The 22,828-nt window shown below is 34.6% G+C and overlaps 3 protein-coding genes across 3 annotated transcripts; 2 read left to right on the top strand and 1 right to left on the bottom strand.

Moving 5' to 3' along the window:
- Window positions 1-5,136: 5,136 nt before the first annotated feature.
- On the top strand, window positions 5,137-9,120 carry LOC139846759 (uncharacterized). Its single transcript, XM_071836270.1, has 3 exons — window positions 5,137-5,785; window positions 6,763-6,891; window positions 7,318-9,120. The coding sequence occupies exons 1-3, from the start codon at window positions 5,336-5,338 to the stop codon at window positions 8,803-8,805; spliced, it is 2,067 nt and encodes a 688-aa protein (XP_071692371.1). The 5' UTR covers window positions 5,137-5,335; the 3' UTR covers window positions 8,806-9,120.
- Window positions 9,121-12,561: 3,441 nt separating this feature from the next.
- LOC139850306 (CASP-like protein 2D1) lies at window positions 12,562-14,916 on the top strand. The gene is made up of 3 exons (XM_071839891.1): window positions 12,562-12,905; window positions 13,021-13,132; window positions 14,374-14,916. Exons 1-3 carry the CDS (start codon window positions 12,742-12,744, stop codon window positions 14,632-14,634), a joined length of 537 nt encoding a protein of 178 aa, XP_071695992.1. The 5' UTR covers window positions 12,562-12,741; the 3' UTR covers window positions 14,635-14,916.
- Window positions 14,917-15,873: 957 nt separating this feature from the next.
- On the bottom strand, window positions 15,874-21,428 carry LOC139846656 (uncharacterized). Its single transcript, XM_071836142.1, has 9 exons — window positions 20,934-21,428; window positions 20,135-20,249; window positions 19,965-20,043; window positions 19,834-19,879; window positions 19,644-19,742; window positions 19,444-19,512; window positions 18,841-19,363; window positions 17,962-18,107; window positions 15,874-17,862 (listed from the first exon to the last, which is right to left on the bottom strand). The coding sequence occupies exons 1-9, from the start codon at window positions 21,348-21,350 to the stop codon at window positions 16,171-16,173; spliced, it is 3,186 nt and encodes a 1,061-aa protein (XP_071692243.1). The 5' UTR covers window positions 21,351-21,428; the 3' UTR covers window positions 15,874-16,170.
- Between the last annotated feature and the right edge of the window lie 1,400 nt (window positions 21,429-22,828).

Raw genomic sequence — 22,828 nt, 5'->3', positions numbered from 1 at the left:
TAAAGGATAGCTATACTCGTATTTCCGTTCAATTTCCTCAAAGAATTCTACTCGCATTCATACGGTATTTTTACCCGTATTATACACAGCTTCTAGAAGTATTTACTATTGGTATATACCAATAGAAATCTGAAATTATTTGTGTAATATGTCATCCATGACCTAATCAATTTAATATGTCATGCATGACTTAATACAATTTAACTTATCCTAGATATTTTCACTAAAAGCCAAAATTATAGACTTATAAATAAGGACCATTTTAACTCATTTTTACTCCACATTTTCTTAAAATAAAAACACACACTTGAATGCTCTCATATCATACTTTAATCTCATCAACTTTCCTCTTCATAATCAAGGTAAAATACTTCTCAAAATCCTTGTTCAATTCCTTGTATAGTTGCTATCTTATTATACTTATAAAACTTGTAAAAACTAAAACTTGTTTTGGTGAACACCAAGCTTGTTTGAAAAATTAATCTAATCTTTCTAACTTAACTCTAATAACACTTATTTATATGTATTATGATGTTATATTAAGTTAATATAAGAACTTATAACTTGTACATATGAAGAACACCTTGAAACTTAACATATATCATTTAATCTCCATTCGGTAAAAAGCGGGCTGTTTTGGGTTGAGAATTAAAAACCTATCTTAGACTTTGAGTTCGAGGCTAAGACTTTGGAAATATATTAATATATGTAAATAAGACTTCCAATATTTTTTTCATGATTTTAGACAAAGTGAAAGTATTTTATCAAAAATCATATATTGGGTGGATGCCGGAATTTTTCCAAATCTGTCCACCGACACAAAAAGAGGGTAAAGCTCTAAAAATTACTACTTGGGATGAACTTTTTGAATTGGTTTTGTAAAATTTACTTCTTAATGAATTCATAGCAATTTGATTCACTTTAAACGGAGTTGTAATGAATATTTGGCGAGCAAAACAAAATTTGCTAAAATTAACGTTGTATGGACGAAATTTATATTATAAAAACTATATTAACCATATCCTTGTTAACTTTTCCTATATCATATATATATTTGGACATGTTATCAGTAGTATAACAAAATATTATAATCTTGGTTAATTCTGTGATTGTATATATGTATAATAATATTCTTGGTACGTCCTAACACAATAAGTATACAATACGTTTTGATAAATCCTAAGACAATACGTACACAATACGTCTTAGTTAATTCTAAGACAATACGTATACAATACGTCTCTGGGTTGATGCAAAGACAATACGTATACAATACGTCGTGGGGTAATTCTAAGATTATATATATATATATATATATATATATATATATATATATATATATATATATATATATACCGATTATTGGACTGTTGGACTTTTCGGACTATTTTGGACTACTAACAATGGACTACTAACATAAAATATTAAAAATTATTATATAAGTATTCTATGAACTTGCTTTATTTTATTCATATGTCGTATTATTATCTGAATCGTTATTATTATTATTATAGGTTCGTGAATCCAAGGACGACGGTCATATTTTTAATAAGTTGAAAACTTATTATTAATATACTTTTACTACTGTGAGTATATAGTCCCATTTTTAAACTCTACAAATATTTTGGGATGAGAATACATGCATTTTATGTTTTACGCCATAGACACAAGTACTTAAAATATATTCTACGTTGAGTTGTACCACTTTGCATATCTTCCCTAATAGCTTGGTAACTAATATTTACATGTTGTAAGAACATGTATACGCGAATCCTATTGATAGATCTATCGGGTTTGACAACCCCAACCGGGCTAGTCGCTCTAGTATCGTAAACGGTTGCATAGTACTTCGTTTTTACTACACTTGGTACAGTGTAGGGAGATTTCATAATAAAGGGAATATGCCACATTAATGGTTAAGTATGGTTACCGAAGCGCTCAACAACTTATAGAATACTTTTATACACTTGCGAGTGTACATATATTTATAACTATGAAATCTTGTGGTCTATATTTATATCGATGATAAACCTATATATCTCACCAACCTTTGTGTTGACTGTTTACGCATGTTTATTCTCAGGTCCTTAAGAAAGTCTTCCGCTGTTGCATTATCTGAGCAAGCTGTACATGGAGTCTCATACTTTTATTTAAATAAAGTGTTGCATTCAATAAAACATTTGTCATGTATTATATTCGACTGTTACGTCACGTGTGTAGTATTTGGAAACCGATGTATTTTGGAGATTATTTCTTAAATAATCGCCCACTTGTTTAAAACATGCATTATGTATAATAATGATGTGCTTTTTATGAAACGAATGCAATATTTTCTAAAATGTATCATATAGAGGTCAAATACCTCGCTATGGGACCAATGAGAACGTACTGCGTTTATAGTAATATGGACGGGTCGTTTCACAACTATAATCTATATATATTATAATACTAAATAGTCAAAATATGAGAAATGAAACCTTTTAAGAGCATCATTTGTTCTAAAACTAAATGTTGTCATGGCAAAACAATTTCGCTATGAAGTAATGTATGGCCGACCAAAAAGATTGTAATATGATTACATAAATTGCATTATAATTTGAAAATAAAATACAATCCATTAAGACATTTCATTAAACACTTAACATGCATATGTAATGGGAGTTGATCCGTACACCACCTTATTTTTGCCATACACCACTAAAACAATTATTTGGACATTTCTACCCTTCTTTTGAGAAGTTAAGGAGAGTTGGTGGTGAATAAAAGAAAGGGTAAAAATGTCCAAATAATTATTTTGGTGGTGTATGGCAAAAATAAATTGGTGTACGGATCACCTCCCATATGTAATATAGTCCCATAAAAAATTAACAAAATTTAACACAAATGGATACAAACCCCATAAATGAAGACATGGAACCTTACCACGATACTTATCAAAGATAAAGAATCAGCTATTCACTTCTATGAATATGCATACCTACAAAGATTTGATTTAAGTTCATATTAGATCAATATCGTTATACATATAACATGTATAAAATGCATAAGTATATACTTTTATTAATATCATTGCACCACATCCACATCAGTAAAAAGAAAAATGAAACTGATACCATATCATAATTGCAAAATACTTGTATGAATTTCAATTTCAATTTCAATTTTAATGAGACATAATCACAAACACATATTGTGCACAACATCTTCAAATGAAAAAAAAAAAAAAAAAAAAAAAAATCTCGCATTCACTCATTTCAATTTCAAAAGTGATGTAGAAAGATATTAGTAGTAACCTGAACTACCAAACCTTTAAATTCAATTATACTCATCTTTAATCCAATCATTGACAAAATTTTTAATCCATGAGATGTCATTACTTCTAGGCTCAATGAAATGTACTACAAAGACACTAATATGATGTTGAACCAAACACAATACTAACAATTTCAATTTTCATTCAAGCATTTCATCAAACAACTTATATGCAGGTAACAAAAATTCATAAGGTCACGTTTACCGGAGAAAAAAAATGATCACAATCACCATTGCCAAATACAACATTTTAAATCATGATGCTTACCTGAATTCAACTTCAACCTCTTGTTTGTATCATCAGGTTTGACAAAAAAGACACCTTCTGTCCAATTTTACCATGAGTTTCGATCTGCATAAATCACGAACTGCAAAACCCCCAAAATTGAATGAAGATTTCAGTATTACATGGGACAGAGATAAAAGTGAAAGGAAAACGATAAACCCTATGATATAATCTAAAAAAAATCTAAAAGCTCTAAACGAATTTAATGGAGCAAAAGAAAACCCTAACACCAAAAATCAAGTTGTAATCGAAACAAAAAGGGTTCCAATCGATAGGTGTTACTTACTTGTTGAGTCTGAAGATAATCCTGAGTTGGAGATACCTTCCTGTAGCTTCAGGAACCCTAATTTTAAGTGCTTCTGGATGAAGATGTAGTGGTTTCTTTTTACGTTCAGTGGTTGATAGTGAATGATGGAATAGATACAATTGATGATATTATATGATATGGGGAAGAAAATAAGATAGCAGATGAATTTAATTGCTCTATTTTGGGCTGTGGCACAGAGAAAGAACGCGCGTGATATCGTTCAAAGTGAAACCAATCAAATTTAAATGTGTAAATCAAGTTTTCAAGTCTCAAAAATTTGAGAGCAAAGCTGGGCGGGTTTTCAAAAGAAAATAGAGTAGCACGCGTTTTTTTTCTCTTTTTTTTTACTGATTTTAAAAATACCTTTTTTTTAATACTTAAAAATGTTATTTATTTGATGATGTAAGCAAGGTTATATATTGTTGTACCAAGTGTCCAATTTTTTTTTTTTAAGCTAAGGTTTAAATTAGAAAGTGATGTCATTGCCATGACATTTTCAAAGAATGTAATAGATAACACCCAATTTATCTATCGCCAACCCTTGACCGTGCAATTATGCGTATAATACATAAATTTTGGAATCACCAAACATAACACATAAGTTTATCCAAAACACTAACATGTCAACATGTAACATTAAGACCATCTTTATCCCTGAAGGGGATGATGGGCGTGTTGCTGGGTGGGGTGGGGTGCTTGATTAGCGTGCTGACATACCGATGTGTAATGGGGTGGAGTATTAAGTGGCGTGTTGGGTGATGTGTTAAAATCTGATTGAAAATTGGGTGAAAAGGGAGATAAAAACTAATTAAAAAATGAGAAAAATACCCAACACGCTACAAACTTTTACGTGCTCCCAGCACGCACTTGACCAACACACACACCAACACGCCTTGTTATGGGTGCTAGGTGTCGTGTTGGCCAACACATACACACCAACACGCTGCATTAAAGGTGGTCTAAGAACCTAAATCGGACAATAATGTAGTACATAATGTATTACAATAATTAACTATTTAAACCAATTTTCTATATAAATGATAATGAGCATGAGTAGCAGTATCATCTATTGTAATTCACCATGAATTTTAATTTTACATTAAGCCCCCTTCTTGTTGACCAATTACTACATATAACACCCAATCTCTATTTCCAACCGTTGACCGTACAATTATGCGTATAATACACACGCTAACACTGTACTAACAGTGTGTGACTGTGTTATAATCTCTTCAGTGTGTTTGTAAGAAAGAGAAGAAGAAAAAAATCATTACTTTCCCAAGAAATCTCTTAAAAATCTTTTTGCCGAAAATATATTGTTTACTCTGTATTTTGAGCTTGATTTTCCCAATCACCGGCTCATTCTAAACCGGAAATAATAATGGGGTTTATACAAAGGCTTTTCTAATGGCTGATTCTTGCCGGAAAAGATGAAGATCACCGGGAAAACAGATCTACAAGCTATCATTTCTTCTAAAGTTTCAAACATTACACCAAGTTCGGATCTTTTACAAAAACCCATCTCAAAAAAGCAATCAACTCGGAAAACCCGGAACCCCGGCAGTGGGGTCCGGTTAAAAAGAGACGGAGCTCCGGCTGCCGTAAAAAGAGGTTCTCGGCCGGAAACGCCGTTGCTTCGGTGGAAATTTGTAGAGGGTACAAAGGAAGTTGAGGAGGATAAAGATGTGGATATTGAAAGTGAAAAGCAGTCGGATTCTGGCCGGAGAAATGGCCGGAAAGTGAGAAAAGGGAGAGATGTGTCGGTTGTGTCGGCGAGGAAGTTAGCTGCCGGACTTTGGCGGTTGCAGCTGCCGGATGTTGGTGTCAACGGCGGCGGTGAGTTGTGTAATGTTCCAAAGAATGATGGGTTTGTGTTTCAGGTAAATAAATCATTGCATCATGTGTGTTTTGATTTATAGGGTTTTGTATTGTGAAATAATTAATTTGCTATTGAAGTCGATTACAAACCCTAATTAAAGATTAGGGCAAGTTTATTTCTTTTCACCCAAGTTCAATGTGGTTTGGGGTTTCTTAATCTTGAAACAAGATTGTAACTTTCTGTATCTGTGTCCCCAAAACAGAGTGTTTTAAACCTATCTAAGCTCTCTGTGTGTGTGTGTGTGTGTGTGTGTGAGAGTGTGTGTTTTAATTGTTGTATAAAATAAATCTGATCACAAATCTATGTTTTTCTTGATAAATTCCTTCACTTTTACATACCTAGAAATTGAATTGACTTCTTGAACAGTTATTAAAGATTGCTTGGATTAGCTTATTTACATAGCTTATAGCTTAAGCTTATTGGCTTATGTTACTTGCAATCGGATCCAAAACTATTTTTGATGACGAAGGTACTAAAAGAGTGCCGATTTAGGGGAAACTGTGAAAATGTAGATGCCAAAACCCGGCGTTCATTCCGGTAAACACGTAAACGGATAAGGAATTTCCTGTTCGACCTACCCGGAGAAGGAGAGTATCACAACTTAATCAGGGTATCCGTGAGTTGATTCTTTATGGCAAAATGGTTTATCTCGATTTCATCTGGTTTAAACAAAAAAGGCTATTGCTTTCAAGATCTTTAAGGGTAATGAAATATCAATTCACATATGTAGATGGTGTATTTGTCCCGGCTAGTCAACATTTGACTCTTGAGTACAGGACAACTTCTTTTAGTTTCGAGATTGATTAAAGTAGCTTCTTTGTGAGTTAAACTGATGACATATGAGTTTAGGCTCAAATACTGGCTTGATATTTATTGATTGAAATATTCAGTTTAATCTTGATGTTGACTTTTTTATACTCGATTTATACATTCTTTACTGAATCATATTGCTCAACTTTTCGTGTTTTTATAATGCAGCCCACAATTGACCATACGGGAATCCATTCACCTGCTCGTCATAACAGGATATCATTTGATTCTCACATGAAAGAAGTACCGCAAAGCCCTAAATCCGTTACTGGTTTAAGAAATAAGTTTCATCAAAAGGTAATCATGACTCACATAACATTCTTATCGTCGCTGTCTGTTAGTCAACTAACTAAATGTCATCTGTAGTACTTGTACTTTAAGTTTCAAACTTGTCCCAACTTGTTCGTTATACATATTTTTTTTTCATCAGCTTCAATTCAATTGCATACATATGTAGCACTCGTATTTCCTAACGTACTAATCAATATTCTCCGAATACTTTCATTTCAATTTGAAAATTGTAAGTCATATGTTTGACATTTAAAGGTCCCTTTTTTGTTATGCAAACTTACATATTTGGTTGACAACAACATAATATATTTATGTTGCTTGCAAGTTCCATTTTTTAGATCTTGGAAAACAGTATTTTTTAAATAAAGTTGAATTAAAGTTATAAACTTTTGAAATCGAGCTGACCTGTTGTCTCCTTTAATGATCTTATAGGTTGAGCCAACGTTTCATTTTTCTAATTCTGCAATGGAGGGGGCGACAAAGTGGGACCCGGGTTCATGGAAAGCATCTGAAGACGTAAGACGAATCTATGGTGAATCAAAGCAATTGGAGTCACAAGTAGGTGCAGTGTCTATGGTGTCAGTACTAGAGTCAGAACTCGAGACTGCTCGAGCTCGTATTAATGATCTCGAGAACGAACGACGATCATCAAAAAAGAAACTTGAACAATTTTTAAAGAAGCTCAACGAAGAGCGGGCCGCATGGAGGAGTCGTGAACACGAAAAGATCCGCGCGGTGATTGATGATATAAAGGGCGAGTTAAGCAGAGAGAGAAAAAACCGACAACGAATGGAAATTGTGAACTCGAAATTAGTCAATGAGTTGGCGGATGTCAAATTATCAGCTAAACGTTACATGCAAGATTATGAAAAGGAACGCAAAGCAAGAGAGTTAATAGAGGAAGTATGTGATGAATTAGCCAAAGAAATCGGTGAAGATAAGGCCGAAGTTGAAGCTTTGAAACGAGAATCGATGAAAATGAGAGAAGAAGTTGATGATGAAAGAAAAATGTTGCAAATGGCTGAAGTTTGGCGGGAAGAACGTGTGCAAATGAAGCTCATTGATGCAAAAGTGACACTTGAAGATAAATTTTCTCAAATGAATAAGTTGATAACGGATCTTGAAACTTTCTTGAATTCAAAAAGCACAAATCTTGATATAGAAGAGCTGAAACGGGCTGAAACCCTAAAACATGATGCTAAGTCGGTTAACATTCAAGAAATTAGTGAGTTTAGATATGAGCCCGCGAATCCGGATGACATATTTTCGGTTTTTGAAGAGGTTAATTTTGGGGGAATGAATGGGAATGAGATTGAAGAAGATGATCAAAATAATCGTATACATTCGTCTGGTTATTTTGATCAAAATGGTGAAGTTGAAGAAGATGAAGACGATGAAGATGATGATGAAAGCGGGTGGGAAACCGTGAGTCATCTTGAAGATCAAGGATCGAATTATTCACCCAATGGTAGCGATCCATCTGTCACAAACAATCATAGAAGAGAATGGGAAGAAAATAGTGGGACCCCAATAACAGAAATAACAGAAGTATGTTCAGTACCAAGTAAACACCCCAAAAAAGGTTCTTCGATATCTCGTTTATGGAGATCATCGTATTCAAGCAATGGTGAGAATTGCAAGATAATATCAGTAGAGGGGTTGAACGGGCGACTATCAAATGGGACCCACCTTTCGAATGGGACCCACCTTTCACCCGACCGGATCTCTGGGGTGAGTGGGTCCGAGTGGAGTTGTTCACCCGGGTCAGGCAGCAACCCGCACATTACAAAAGGGATGAAAGGATGCATCGAGTGGCCTCGTGGTGTTATGCAGAAAAACAGTTTAAAGGCGAAACTTTTAGAAGCAAGAATGGAAAGTCAAAAAATACAGTTGCGCCAAGTATTAAAGCAGAAGATATGAAGGTAAAGCGCGAGTTCTTTTGAATAAATTTGTAAACTTTTTGCATGATCGAGCTCGTGTTATGAAATAATGATGGCGAAATGGAACGAAGGAGGTTCGATTTTTAGGTTATTGGTATGTTTGCAGGTGATTGAGAAGGGAAGTTGTGTACAATTATATCAACCTTGAGCATACATTTTGGGGGAAGATTATTAAATTTATGCTCATGAAACTGCAATATTATTTCTTTTTACTTGTTGTAGGATTTATTATAATGTGACATATGAAATGAAATCAGGACCTTTTATTGTCTTATAAATTCAATCGTTTAGCTCATTTTGAGTCGTGTATTAGTTTTTATTTTACTAAGTTACTCAGATAATATGCGTAAGACTTGTAAACTATGGCGATGAGCTGATGATGTGAACTTGTATTAAGAACATTTGAAGTCTTTATGACGTGCTGCATACAGGCCAACTGCTAAGCGATCTAAGATTAACCGAAATAAAGATAAAATGCGATTCTGTATTATCTTAATGTCCTTTTTTCACTTGCAAAGCCGTCAAAGCCTACTAGTCAGCTGGTGACTAGCTTTAGGGCCGTCCTGTTAAATTATGGGTCATCTTCAATAACTAAAAATCGACCCTTTATATACGAAATTTTTCCATAAATAATAGTAAGTTCAATAATACTAATAATCGTAAGTACTAAGATCAATTAAAATAACGGTTCTATTAACAAATGAACCTAGGTATATAATATGAGGCTAATTTTTTTGAGCCCCTATAGATATTGGGCCTTGTGCGGCCACACGCCTTGCACGCTCCAATATCCGGCTCTCCTAGCTTGTCTATATTATTCTTTGTGTTTTAAAATGCGTTCTATATATTATTCTGTGTTTTAAAATTTTATATTGAATGCAAATATATTTCACTATAGTCACACTTAAAAAATAATTCATGGTCGTAAAACACATATTTAAACACATTATACTCGCCACAAAATCGTGTTAAATTATGAGGCAAATGTGCTAAAAACTTTCCGGTGGCAAATTGAGCTAATTTTCGCATGATGACTAGATAACAATGCTACGATAAAGACATCATTAAGTCTTTCTGCCATTCGAAGTTTATACGCAGAAAATAGAATTTTACTATTTTTAAAGGTGAATTTTGAACTTTTTGGATTTTATAATAATTATTACCATTGCATGTGAATTTTTATTCTTATTTAAAATACCATTTTGATACTTGTTGTTACGTAACATTGTATTTAGAGATTATTTTTAGTGCTACTATCATACCACAAGCCACAAATACTTACGCCTTTTGTGACATGACGATTTAACAATTCGAGTATTTTGTGGTTTTTTTTATTTCTCTCAATTAATAATTGTATTATTGTTTCGTTTTAAAATTTCATATTGAATGCAAATATATTTGAATGTAGTCATGGTCCGATAATGATTCATGGTCGTAAAACACATATTTGAACACATTACATTCACCACAAAACTGTGTTAAATTATGTGGCGAATGTGCTATAAAGTTTCGGTAGCAGATTTGGGTTAATTTTCGCATATGACTAGATAACGACACTATGATCAAGACTTACTTAAGTCTTTCATCCATTCCAAGTAGTTTAGAGGGCAAAAATAGAATTTTACTAGTATTTTTTAAGGTGAATTTTGAACTTTTGGGATTTTACGATAAATTTTACTGATATGGCCAAAACGGACGTTTATTTTGCGGCGTGTCGTTAGATCGCCATCCGTCTATCTAGGTTCGTCAGAGGGAATCTGGGTTTTAAATTTATTATATGTGGGGCCTAAATCTACAACTCCTTCCTATGTTAGAGTAAAGGAAGTATGACATATGGTCATTCGTTTAAGAAGACAACGAAATTGAACCTTTCGCAGTAGCAAACTATTAATAGACCTAATTTTTATATGGAGTAGTTTGGAATAATTTTGGGTTTTGCAATTATATAAGATGAACAGATAAATAAAGAAAGCGATAAAGATTAAATTTGTAATTCAGATAAGGTTAAAGCGAGTGCGTGTTACGATTTCATCAGTTACATAGCTGAGAGTGTGCAATGTCGGCTCATGAATAGGTGATAACCTTAAATCTGTTATACTGGTCCCATCGTCCCTGTCAAAGGACTGCCATGTCACTGGATAATACGTTAGGCTTGAAGATTTTGAATAGAAAGCAATGTCTCATACGCCCGACGCCCGAGAAACATGAACTACATGCAAACACTGACGGCTCATCAATATGAGCTACCTGGTTAGGTGACATATTAACGATCCTTAAGGTCTAATCTTTCTTAGACATAAGCAAAAGACTGAAGGCATCCCAAATCCGAGAGACATGATGTGTTTTCGATGCTTTCGTTAATGATTGGACTTATACATCAGTTAGGCGCTTATTTAAAAGAGAAGAACCATAAAGAACACCATAGCCAAGTTTCAAGAACTTGACTCGGATTTGTCAACTCTCAATCAAGATTTTGTATCAATACTTGCAGACTCATCAAAATTTATGCATTAGTTCTTATTTGAGATTCCATGAATTCACTCGGCATACCCTCTTCACTAGATTTCCTTACCTCCTCTTTCTCTTTCACATCCGGTGCATGACATGTTCATCGTTAGTATCCAACACAAAACAATTCTGGACATTCGCTGTATGTAATGAATTAAAAATATTAATTATTGATCTCTTATTATCAAAAGAAATGTCCATAACTCCGGTTCTACAATTGATAAGAGCATTAATTGTGGCAAAAAGTGGACGACCAAGAATGATTGTCGGTTGGGTCTCCTTAAAGGTGGTCTCAATGTCTATAACAATAAATTCTACAAGGTAATAAAAGTCCTCAACTTTCACAATCACGTTTTCTAACATATCCCTTGGAGTTCTTATTGGTCGGTCCGCAAGTTGAATGAGAATATCAGTTTGTTTTAAAGTTCTCAACTCGTACCGGTCAACAAAACTCGATGGAAGTATATTAATAATAGCCCCTAAGTCCAACAAAGCCTTTATAATATTAACATTCTCAACCGTAACAGAAATTAAAGGTGTCTTCAAGTCCTTAAACTTAGGTGGAAGTGAACCAGAAATAACGGCATTCACTTTCTCAGTTTATTTCACTTTTTTAGACAATGATGCTTTGAGTTTTTGTCTTTGAATACACAAATCCTTTAAAAAATTAGCGTATGCAGGAATTTATTTGATTGTATCGACAAGTGTAATATTAATTTCTACGAGTACTTGTTTACATTACTCACAACTTGTTCGCAACTCTCTTCCACGACCTTTCCTATCATACTCATTTTCTTCACAATCGTAGCACGTTACAGTTATACCCCAACTTTTTCCATCACTGACGTCAGCGTCACTACTATAAATATCATAAAAGAAAAATGGCGACAGGAGCTAAATATGGTAATGGTGGTTGGATTATTAAAGACTACTAATTAGCCATTACCAACCTCATAATAGCTATTTAGTACAGCTTGTAATCCTATAGAGATGCAATTTTCAACCAATTTTATATAGAAAGGTACAACTCTCAATGCAGCAGGTACAACTCACAAGTGCCAAAAGTGTTTCTATACATCAGGCTCAACTCTCAAGTCACTCCCACACTAGTTAGTGCTGTGGTAGCTCTGGACAAAAGCCTTTCTGCCACTTGGAAACCATTATATTTCTTGCACTTTTTACCAACCTCAAATCATAATTCTGTGTATTATTTAAAGAAACACAACAAATTTCCCAAATTCTATATTTTTAAACCCATTGTTCTTGAAACTAATTCATTCCCAAAAGAAAGCAGCTTTCTTGAACCCCTTTTACCTACTCTCAATTCTTAAAAGTCAAAGTCAGCATTTTGATCATACTTGTAGATTTTTGTGGCAGATTGTAAGTGGGGTTATCTTGATTTTCAAAGATGAAGATTCTTGGTGAAAATGTGGATAATCTTAAAATGTTAGATTCTTCATTAAGGTTGATTGTGATTCCTCTAAGTCTAAGTTCTATGTGGTTGACTGTGACCAATCATCAAGATAATGAGATTTATGGCAAATTGGAATTCAGTAATCTCAAGGGTCTCAAGTAATTAGTCTTTTCACTTCATAACATTCTTCACATTAAACCCATAACAAAAACAAAAAAAAAGTTGTGTGTGTGTGTTTTTTTTTTTAATCTCAATTTTGGTGTTCTTTGACAGTTTTTTGGTCAGCATTAGTGCGATTGCAGCTGGGTATGCTTTGGTTGCCGTTATTTCTATATGGGTCAAGAACTTGGTGAACAAAGCTTGGATTTTTTTCGTCTGTGATCAGGTTTAACTATTAGTAGTACTATTTTTGTTCCTGATAACATTTCTTTAATTTGTATTTGTTATGTTATTTATTGATATATTTATAGTATTATTATATAATTATAGTTATGCATAATTCACCACCTATAATGGTAAAAAAAAATTAAATTCCTCCGTAAGTATGTGAGATAACATGAAGGTTTAGCAAAATACCTAATCAATAGGTATTGTGAGATACCTGATAACTTGAAGGTAGAATATTTGAATTTTACCTCAAATAACACAAAAGAGTATGGGAATTTATTTATTGTTCTAATGCTTGTCTACATTGTAAGCATCATATATTGAAAAATTCATGTTTGGGGGACCATTTTTAAGATGACTCAGTCAGCCCCAAATCAAAAATCCAAATCTAAACCATAAAGAGTGACAAAAGATTCATACTTTAGTGCATTGTCTATTGGCCCTTTACAAAGATTCGGCATAACTCTATGGTTAAGAGTTTGAGTCTCACATATCATCCCTCAAATCATACAAAAATCACTAAAGAAGAGTATATACTTTTTTGTGTACTTCAATGAGATTTTCAAAATCATATCATAATATTAAAACGACCCAATTCTAGCAGCTCTTTTAGATAACATGTACTAAACTCACAACTAACAATATATCATTAAGAGTATGCCAAAAAGATTCATACTTTAGCGTATGATCTCATCATTCTAATAAGTGACGAAGCTGAAGATGAATTGGGATATGTTGTCAACCCTCTACTTGAAATTACGTACTTTGAAAAGATATAATCTTGCTTCATAAATAACCAAATTGTCTTTAGAATAGTAGGATGTCATGAAGTTATGGACTTAAGTCTCGTTGAACAAGGGCGATTCTAGGTTGATGGGTACTAGGAGTCCGTGACACCACTAGTTAAGAATTTTTTCTTTACAAAATATGCATCAAGTTGTATAAAACACCACTAAATTCAACTATAGGATCCCATAAATGAGTGAGATTTAAGGTTTTTCTGGAGGTAAACCACACTAAATATGAAGGGTACTTATTAAAAAAATATCTGGGACCCCTTTATTCGCCACTGTCGTTGGAGGTAATGTGTATGTATGATTGTACGTAATATATGGGATAAGTTGTAAGATATTGTTCTAAATTAACTTATAACGACATTGTGTATTACATCCAATTTTTCATTATATATGATTTCGTTACTAGCTATTGATCTTTATATGATGATGATGATATATATAGGTGGTGGCATATTTGATGATGGCGTGTGGAGGTAGCTTTGGGGAGCTAGTATATTTGGCTTACAATGGTAACCAAAAGGTGACATGGAGTGAAGCATGTTCTTCATATGGGAGATTTTGTGGAAGATTAAATCTCATTTTGGTTCTCCATTCTATTGCTTTGTTTTGTTTCTGTGTGCTTTCTTTGATTTCGGCTTTTAGATTATTTACAAGATTCGAACCTCCACTTGCTTCCAAAGAAGTCCGAGATGAAAGTACCTAAAGTTGTTCATCATCAAATGTTACTCCACAACCTTATAGCTTACTTGATTTTATTGAACAATCATGTGTTGAATTCGATTCTTGATCGATCATGTCTCTGAAGCCGATTACCCGAGTGTTCTTGTAGTAAATTTCGGAGTCAAATGTCATAGTTATACTTTTAAAGAGGTTTAACAGAATTACAACTCAGAAAGAAGTACTAGTTTGTTTGTGTTATATGGTTATGCACTTGTGCCCACTTATCTTTTTCCCACTTAAAGATGAAAGTCTATTTTGCTTAGAATACAAGTGATTGTATGTGTGTATAATTTAGTCATCTTTCATCAATTTCTATTTTATCTTTCAATTTCAATACTAAGTTGGTGATTTTTGATATGAGTTTTCACCAAGAATTTAAGCATCTATTATAATTGTACAGTATAATTATATTATATACTTAGACTACTAGAACGGTAGCGCCAAAGGAGCTTCTTTGGCGCTCCGTTGCAACCACGCAATTACTAACAAAGCTCCGTTGGAGCGCCGTTGGACGGCCGCGGTACCACAAGTCGTCGTACAACATAATCTATCACGAAGCATATAGTTTTTGTTTCTTGTACATTATGCATTATGGGTGGTATATTGTAATAATTAAATAATTTATGTGAGTTCATTTTATGGTAAAAAAGTATGTCATGGATGTTAGTGTAGTGTGATGGGTTAGCGATAGGAAGAAAGTATTGAGGTGACGCTGATGTGACACAATGTAGTTGTATAACATGTGTCATGGATAAGAGTAGTCTTACTGTATGCAGTGGTATTTGAACCAAAATTTGTTTGGAACGAAAAATATCTAAGAGTAAAGTATAAACGGGCAAAATGAATAAGGTTTTTTTTGTTCAGACTAGTTGAGATCGTTTCTTCTTCATTGGCCGACGAAGAAGAAACATTGCAAATATGGTATTTAGTTGACGATGAACGTGTGTACATTCTTTTATCATTGTTAAACATATGCTGCGTTTGGTTTTCCGCATCTTGGCAATTTGCGTGAATTGTGCAATATAGCATATAAACTAATGGCGTATTCATGGAGTCATGTTTGGATAATAGCATGTGCTCTTGTTTCTTAAATCTAAAGTGCCTTTTAGTTTGGTGATCACACTTTTCAATATTTTTCTATTGATAACAGTTTGAATTTGAACTTATCATGTTATTCCAATTTCTTTTTGAAAAATAAGTTGGTAAAACATAACTTTAGACATTGAGGATTTGTAGGAACCAAGTCCTGGGACTTCACGTGACAAAAAGTTTGTCATGATCGAAACTAGTAGATAGATGACAAAATATTAAATCACATGCAACTACAACTATAAATAGCTATAACAACAATCTCATCTATCAACCAACAACACTACGTCTATAACTATGCAACTTGATCGTACATCTTCTCTACTAAAACCTCCTAACCACAACACAAACTCTTACATTGGCTTTATACCAGCAACTCACCACTCTCTACTTCTGATACGATTCAGTCTCAGGGTTCACATTTAAGGTTCTAAAGTTGCAAAGCTAAATCAGGTTGCTGAGAATCAACCGACATACCACCAGATTGTCTCACGGGCGAACCGATTGATTGGTACCCAATATTCAAATCCGGAGGTCGTGACTCTTGTACTTTTGGTCTTGGCTGCTGTTGCTGCTGAATCATCATTTGAGGGTTGACACCTCGCCAACTAGACTGTACCTGTAATCTTGATAAATCGGTTGGTACCATTTGAGGAAAACTGACGTTTCTGTTTTGGAATTGCACTTGAGCCTCGTTCATCATTCTAACTTGTTGTGTGAATGGATCGATGGGCGGAATTTGAACTCCGGGAACAGGAAACTCGCCATGAAACCGTGAAACTTGAGGTTGTTGTTTGTGGGGTTTTAGATTCTCGGTTAACGGTGGTTTAACGAACCCTCCGGCTCCTAATGACATCCATTGTTGCGCAGCTGTTAATGCAACGTTGCTTGAATCCTCGCGTCTTGGGCCAATTTGGTAACTGTTTGGATGAAACTGCTGAATGGTTGAGGCTGAATTATTTGAATCCTCTCTTTTCAGACCAAAAGCAAAACCGTTTGAGTTATTCTGTTGATGTTGACTTTTCTTCGCTAACATTTTCATCATCTGAACTGGGTCACTTAGAACCTGTTGTTCGTGTTGACGGGCAAAATTATTATCCGGGCCCACCATTCGGTTATAATCCATACCAATTGGTGTGGGATTCCCTTTACTTGGGAACTGTTGTTCAGATTGACGGGTAAAATTATCATCCGGACGCACCATTCTGTTATAATCCATAGCAATTGGTGTCGGATTCCCTTTACTTGGGACCTGTTGTTCGGGTTGACGGGTAAAATTACTATCCGGATGCACCATTTTGTTATAATCCATAGCAACTGGTGTTGGTTTTCCTTTACTTGGGACCTGTTGTTCGTGTTGACGGGTAAAATTATTATCCGGGCGCACCATTCTGTTATAATCCATAGCAACCGGTGTTGGATTCCCAGGGGCAAATACATCGTTGTTACTGTTTGGTTGCTTAGAAGATGCAAACGACGCAAGATTTCCATTTCTTGAAACGGGATTCGATGGTCTAGGTGATGAGACATCAAAGGGATTGGAAACGGGTTTTCTTGCAACGAAATCAGCAGGACTTGCGTGTATAGGGGGAGGATGATTGAGTTCAACTTGTGGTGGTGGGCCCATCTTTTCGGGTCTTGTAAAGTTCATGGCTTGTACATTCTGATGCACAAGATTTGGACCAGAAATTGCAGGTTTTGTTTGCAATGAAGAAAACAAAGGAGGTCTTGGGCCCAGGTTTGGGCTCAGGTCTTTACTGGTTTCTCTAAAAGCCTCTTGCTTGACAGGGAACCCGGGATTAAGACCATCGTTTAGCTTTTTCTCGGTGACAAGGGTTTTAGGTGCTTGATAATTGTCAGGATGTTTAAATGTAGAAGTTTTTTCGTTTCTTTTGATATCGGAAGGAATATTGAAGTGTGCAACAAAATTGGAGCGGTTTTCAGGGATTGGAACAGGAGTTGGAAGTGGCTCATATTCTCCGACCCATCCCCGCCCAAATTGGACGCCTTCGGGTAAGGCTTGTTCAATAGTGTGAGAAGCGACTTTCCAAGCAGCGGATCCGAGAGTTGCAGCAAAACGAGACAAGCTTCTTGCATACGAAAGATCTACATGGAGCCCAACCTGATGACATCATCATGATCATGATAATAACCATAAAATAATGAGTAAACTGTTGTTACTAATTAATTAGGAAAAAATATGTAGTGTATCGTGACATACGGGGATCAACTGCTTGCTTTCACCCTCGAAGGTTGACAAAACAGAGTCTGAATTAGTTATTGGTGGGAGATCAATGTTGTATGTTGCGCGTCGGTTTTCATCAAGTATTGATGGTTTCCTTTCAAGTTTAGGCACGAAACCTTTTTCTGAATAAGCAATTTTATATAAAAATAAGTCAACACAGGATATGTAAATCTCCAAAAGGGGGGGCTTTAATATTAGATGGAGCAAATAACCAAATACCACTAAACAATTTTCAGCAACAATCACTCGAATCCTACATGAAATTTTTTGTTTAGCGTGAAAACTTTATGTATATGATTATATGAATGAGTAATGTGTCAAATATGATTGTAATTTTTTTATTACAACACAAATCTAAATATATAAATTAACAATTTGAGAGGTTCTATCCATTTTAGACTATGGACGACTATCAACATCTTTAAACCATCTGAGGCATAAAAATTGTTCACTATCTTACCTTTTCTTATATTTCACCCGTCAGTGATAACCAGTGTTGCATAACTCGAAATGACTCAGCGAGTACTCGGTTTTTGCAACTCGAGGAGTAATCTGGCAAGTATCCGGTCAAACTCGGCCAAAACTCAATCAAACTCTGCCAAGACTCGGGATTACTCGAAAAATCGGTCAAAACTAGGTCAAAGTCAAACTTGGTCAACATTTGAGTACTACCCGAGTTTCCGAGTACTCCCTAAAAAGTCCCGACCGAGTACTCCCCGAGTAGCGATTTTGCAACCTTGATGATAACACAAAACCCTAATCGGACATTTATAAGTAAAACCTAAATTTTCACTTCTCAAAACTATCTTGAACATGTTTAGACGCATAACAAATGTAGTTAATGCAGCGAGATACCTGGTAGTAGTTCTTGCTCTTGATCTTTATCTAAATTTTCATCATGTAAGGAAGAATCTTCAGCACCGTCACAACTATTTTGTCTTACGAGGGTCTGAGCAGATGAACAGCTGCGTAGTTCTTTTGTTCTAACAATGGAACCAGAGAAACTATTTTGTCTTGCAGGTGTCTGACCAGATGAACTGGGTAGTTCATTTGTTCTAACAACTGAACCAGAGAAACTATTTTGCCTTACAGGAGTCTGACCAGATGAACCATTAAGTACTTCTCTTGTTTTAACAATGGAATCAGAGAAACTATTTTGCCTTGCTGGCGTCTGAGCAGATGAACCATTCAGTAGCTCCCCTGTTCTATAAGTGGAGCCAGAGAATGTTTCAGAGCCAACTGTCTTCTTTAACTGTTTTTTAGGCAACGAGAAACTAGGTAATGTTTTTCGTTCTGTTTTGTGTTCTATCTCAGATCGATCAACGTTATCCTTTAGTCTCTTGAATCTCAGTTTTGCCTGCTCTTGAATAGAGCTTGCCTTTCCAAATGATTAGAATAGTGAGATCAAAAACTGAACAAGATTGTTACAAAACAAAAAGAAAAAACAAAAGTGGATACCTGTTTATAGTAAATTGTATCTGGTGCGTTATATTGCATCGCATTTGAACAAATAAGATATATGTCACTCTGTATATAAACATAAAACCTCATGTTAAGCTTATTCAGATAAAGGTATTACTATAATTCAATAGTTTATCAATTGCAACTAAAGTAACAGACACTCAACTATTAACGAAAAAGATACTAACTAAACTAACCTCGAATTCTTTCAAAGTTAAATACGATCCTTTCGCAAGCTTTTTCCTCACAGTGGCAAAATCCATTGGATGCTTAATCACGTCATGATAATCCGGAAGCTGATAGCAAACAATCAAATTTGTGATATCAAATATCAAATTTGAATAATCAAAAAAATGATACCCTGAAATAAAAGCAACTCAAAAGTACCTCATCGGGATCAACTGGCTCCGCATAAACCCCATAAATATCTTTTCTGCCCACATGCAATACATCAAATAGTCACATCGAATGAACCCAAAATTAAAATATTTCAAACTAATCAAATCAATTATACTTACTTCTGAAGTTTATCCAAGATCAACTCTAAAGTCCTTTTATCAGGTAGAGGTACCATCTTCGAACGATCTGATCCCGTCCCTGAATTCAATATCACAATGAACAATAAGTAAACGAGTACCCATAGCTCAATTTTGATGCAGAATGAATAAGAAAATCCGAATTAACGAACCACGATCGTAATCCGATCCTCCCGCTTCTTCTTCCTCCTCTTCTTCATTATCATCGTTATTATCATCATTATCATTATCATCATCATCATAGTCATCCAATTTTCTTCCTCTAATCTGTCAAAATATGCACATTAAACCTTTCAATTTTAAAGCAAATATGATTAACAAACATATATATACATATACATAGACAACAATAGTCACTCAGATACTTAAAATATTACATAGGGCAGCAGAGACCTATAGATACAGATAGACAGAGTGAGTGACACGAAATGAGAGAGAGAGAGAGAGAGAGAGAGAGAGAGAGAGAGAGAGAGAGAAAAGGTGGACAGCGTGATTATATTCTGCAGTGTGTGTGAGTGTTAGTTTTTTCTGTTATTACAGTTGACCCAACCGTCACATACATATAGATACACAACTATACATACATTTGGCCACAAAACATTGCGTTTGAAATTTCAAGAAAAATAAGCACACCAAAAACCAGCCAACTAAATATACACATTCAATTCAATCACACGCATAGATATAGATACATATATATCACATATATAGCGGAATACACACACTCAAATACATTACCCATAGATGCATAAATGCTTAAATGCCAAATGTACATACACAATTTGTTCAATTGTGATTTTTGTTATAAAATTGACTATGAATATGAAAATGAAATTCAGTGAGCTGAATATAAAAAAAAACAAAAACACAGAGTAGCAATTAGCCAATTAATTAAATCTGGTCAACTGAAAACAACCACTAAATCGCACACTTGAGTAATTACTCAATTACCTCTTCAATTTCATTATCTTCTTCATCAAGGTTCCGTTTCTTCAGTGGATTGAACTCGTCATCATCGTCTTCGTCCGCATCTCCGTCTTCATTATCCTCCGAAGAAGACGGGGGCGCGTGATAAGAGTGAGAAGAGTGAGGCACCCGTCGATTCGACCTAGAGTCATCATCTTCCAAAAATGATAACCTAATTTTTTTTTCTTTCTTTCCAATAACCACATCTTCATCATCTTCATAATTATTATAAAACTCATCGTCATCAACATAGTCATCGATGTCAAAGTTATACCTGACGTTCCGCCGTCTACGGCTGCTCCGACGGTCAACGGGTGACGGCGGAGTAACGGAAGTGTTACGGTGAGCTCGATCTGTGTTTGCTGGTCTTCCTCTCCTCTTTCTTCTCACGATCTGACCCATTTTTTACAGCTATTGAGCTTCAGCTTAAGTTTCTCTCTCTTCTATCTATCTGTATCTCTGCGTGTATCTATAGGTTTTTCTCTCTCTTCTTTAATTCTTTTTACTAGTGCTGAATTATTTCCCTACTAGGTTATACGAGCCAAGTTACGAGCCTCAGGTTCGGGCTGTGGTTACCAGAAGGTTTTTGTCTTTTTATTTGAACAATCAACCAAACAGCATTTAAGTTGAGAGTCAGAAAACTTGAGATTTTTATTTCGAAAAGCAACAGCTTTAAAACTAGAAAAAAAAATTCATCAAAAGATGAAAAAACTCTGTAGTTTGTAGGTATAAGTCGGGCCAGTTTTCTTTTATGCATCTCTAGTAGATTTTGTTTTTATTAAAAATGTTTTCAATTGTTATAAAAATTTCGTTATTTTTGGAAAATAAAAAAAAAATGAAAATACTCGAGAGAACATTATAAATGTAGAGAGCATAACCAAAACAACAAAGAAGAACATTTTTTTACTGAAACACATATATGCCGCCTACTAAATGTCTTCCGACAACAGCCATAAGAGTAAACACCAAACAATACGCCGCCTACTAAAATGTCTTCCGACAATAGCCTTAAAAGTAACTTAGCACCGTAGAACATACACTCAATAAACCAACACACAAACAATAAACCTATTGAATAAACAATTATAACTAAACAAATACAATAAACTACATACAGGCCTGGCCCAGAGGGGGAGCAACGTGCGCAACTGCACAGGTCCCAGTAATTTTTGGGGCCTAATATTTTTCACATGTACATTTAAGCTCAATATTATTAAAACACTATAGACATAACAGGCCCGAGAATAAGCCCAAGTTTTTATCTTTCTCTCTTCCAATCAAGATCCTTTCATTTTATAGAGTATGCTTTTTCGTTTGTACACCGATGTGGGATGCCAAAAAAAACATTAACTTACAACTCAAGTTGAATTATATTTATTTTTTCCACAATTTCACACCAGTTACTTATTTTCTTTCGATTTACTCTCTCTGTATCTATTTTTTTTTTAACGGCAATTATATTAAAAACCATAAAAGATACAACAAGTTCTCACATGATGTTATACATAAAGATACCGAGCTAGAATCCTACGTTAACATAAAAATAAAATAATAAAAAAACTCACAAGATACTCGAAAAATAAATAAAATTACAAAACTACAACATGAGGATTTTGTAACTAATCAAGCCACTCGATGTTTTTTTGTTTTAAATGTCTTCCCGATCCATTCAAAACTCTTCACTTGGATATCACATAAGGCAACCGGAGGAGACTGATAATGCTAAAAACGAACATATATTTCATAGCATTATTCCTCAAGAAAGACAAGCTTTTAGTTGCAATTGTTCTATTTACAAGTGATATTCGTTTAAATAATAAAAGGTGAAGACAAAAGACAGATTCGACGAATTGAAGACGCAAACGACCAAAAAGCTCAAA

The sequence above is a fragment of the Rutidosis leptorrhynchoides genome, chromosome 5, assembly GCF_046630445.1.
Source record: "Rutidosis leptorrhynchoides isolate AG116_Rl617_1_P2 chromosome 5, CSIRO_AGI_Rlap_v1, whole genome shotgun sequence".
Classification (NCBI taxonomy): Eukaryota; Viridiplantae; Streptophyta; class Magnoliopsida; order Asterales; family Asteraceae; genus Rutidosis; species Rutidosis leptorrhynchoides.
Note: the sequence above shows the minus strand (reverse complement) of the source record. Positions and strands in the feature narration are given on the sequence as shown.

Bases quoted from the DNA above. Each gene is read 5' to 3' on its own strand.
- LOC139846759 (XM_071836270.1), top strand. From the start codon at position 5,336: ATGAAGATCACCGGGAAAACAGATCTACAAGCTATCATTTCTTCTAAA. The intron at 5,786-6,762 runs GTAAATAAATCA...TTTATAATGCAG, and splicing joins ATGATGGGTTTGTGTTTCAG to CCCACAATTGACCATACGGG. The intron at 6,892-7,317 runs GTAATCATGACT...ATGATCTTATAG, and splicing joins GAAATAAGTTTCATCAAAAG to GTTGAGCCAACGTTTCATTT.
- LOC139846656 (XM_071836142.1), bottom strand. From the start codon at position 21,350: ATGGGTCAGATCGTGAGAAGAAAGAGGAGAGGAAGACCAGCAAACACA. The intron at 20,044-20,134 runs GTTCGTTAATTC...TATTGAATTCAG, and splicing joins AGGATCGGATTACGATCGTG to GGACGGGATCAGATCGTTCG. The intron at 19,743-19,833 runs GTACTTTTGAGT...GTTTGCTATCAG, and splicing joins AGCCAGTTGATCCCGATGAG to CTTCCGGATTATCATGACGT.
- LOC139850306 (XM_071839891.1), top strand. From the start codon at position 12,742: ATGAAGATTCTTGGTGAAAATGTGGATAATCTTAAAATGTTAGATTCT. The intron at 12,906-13,020 runs GTAATTAGTCTT...GTTCTTTGACAG, and splicing joins AGTAATCTCAAGGGTCTCAA to TTTTTTGGTCAGCATTAGTG. The intron at 13,133-14,373 runs GTTTAACTATTA...TGATATATATAG, and splicing joins TTTTTTTCGTCTGTGATCAG to GTGGTGGCATATTTGATGAT.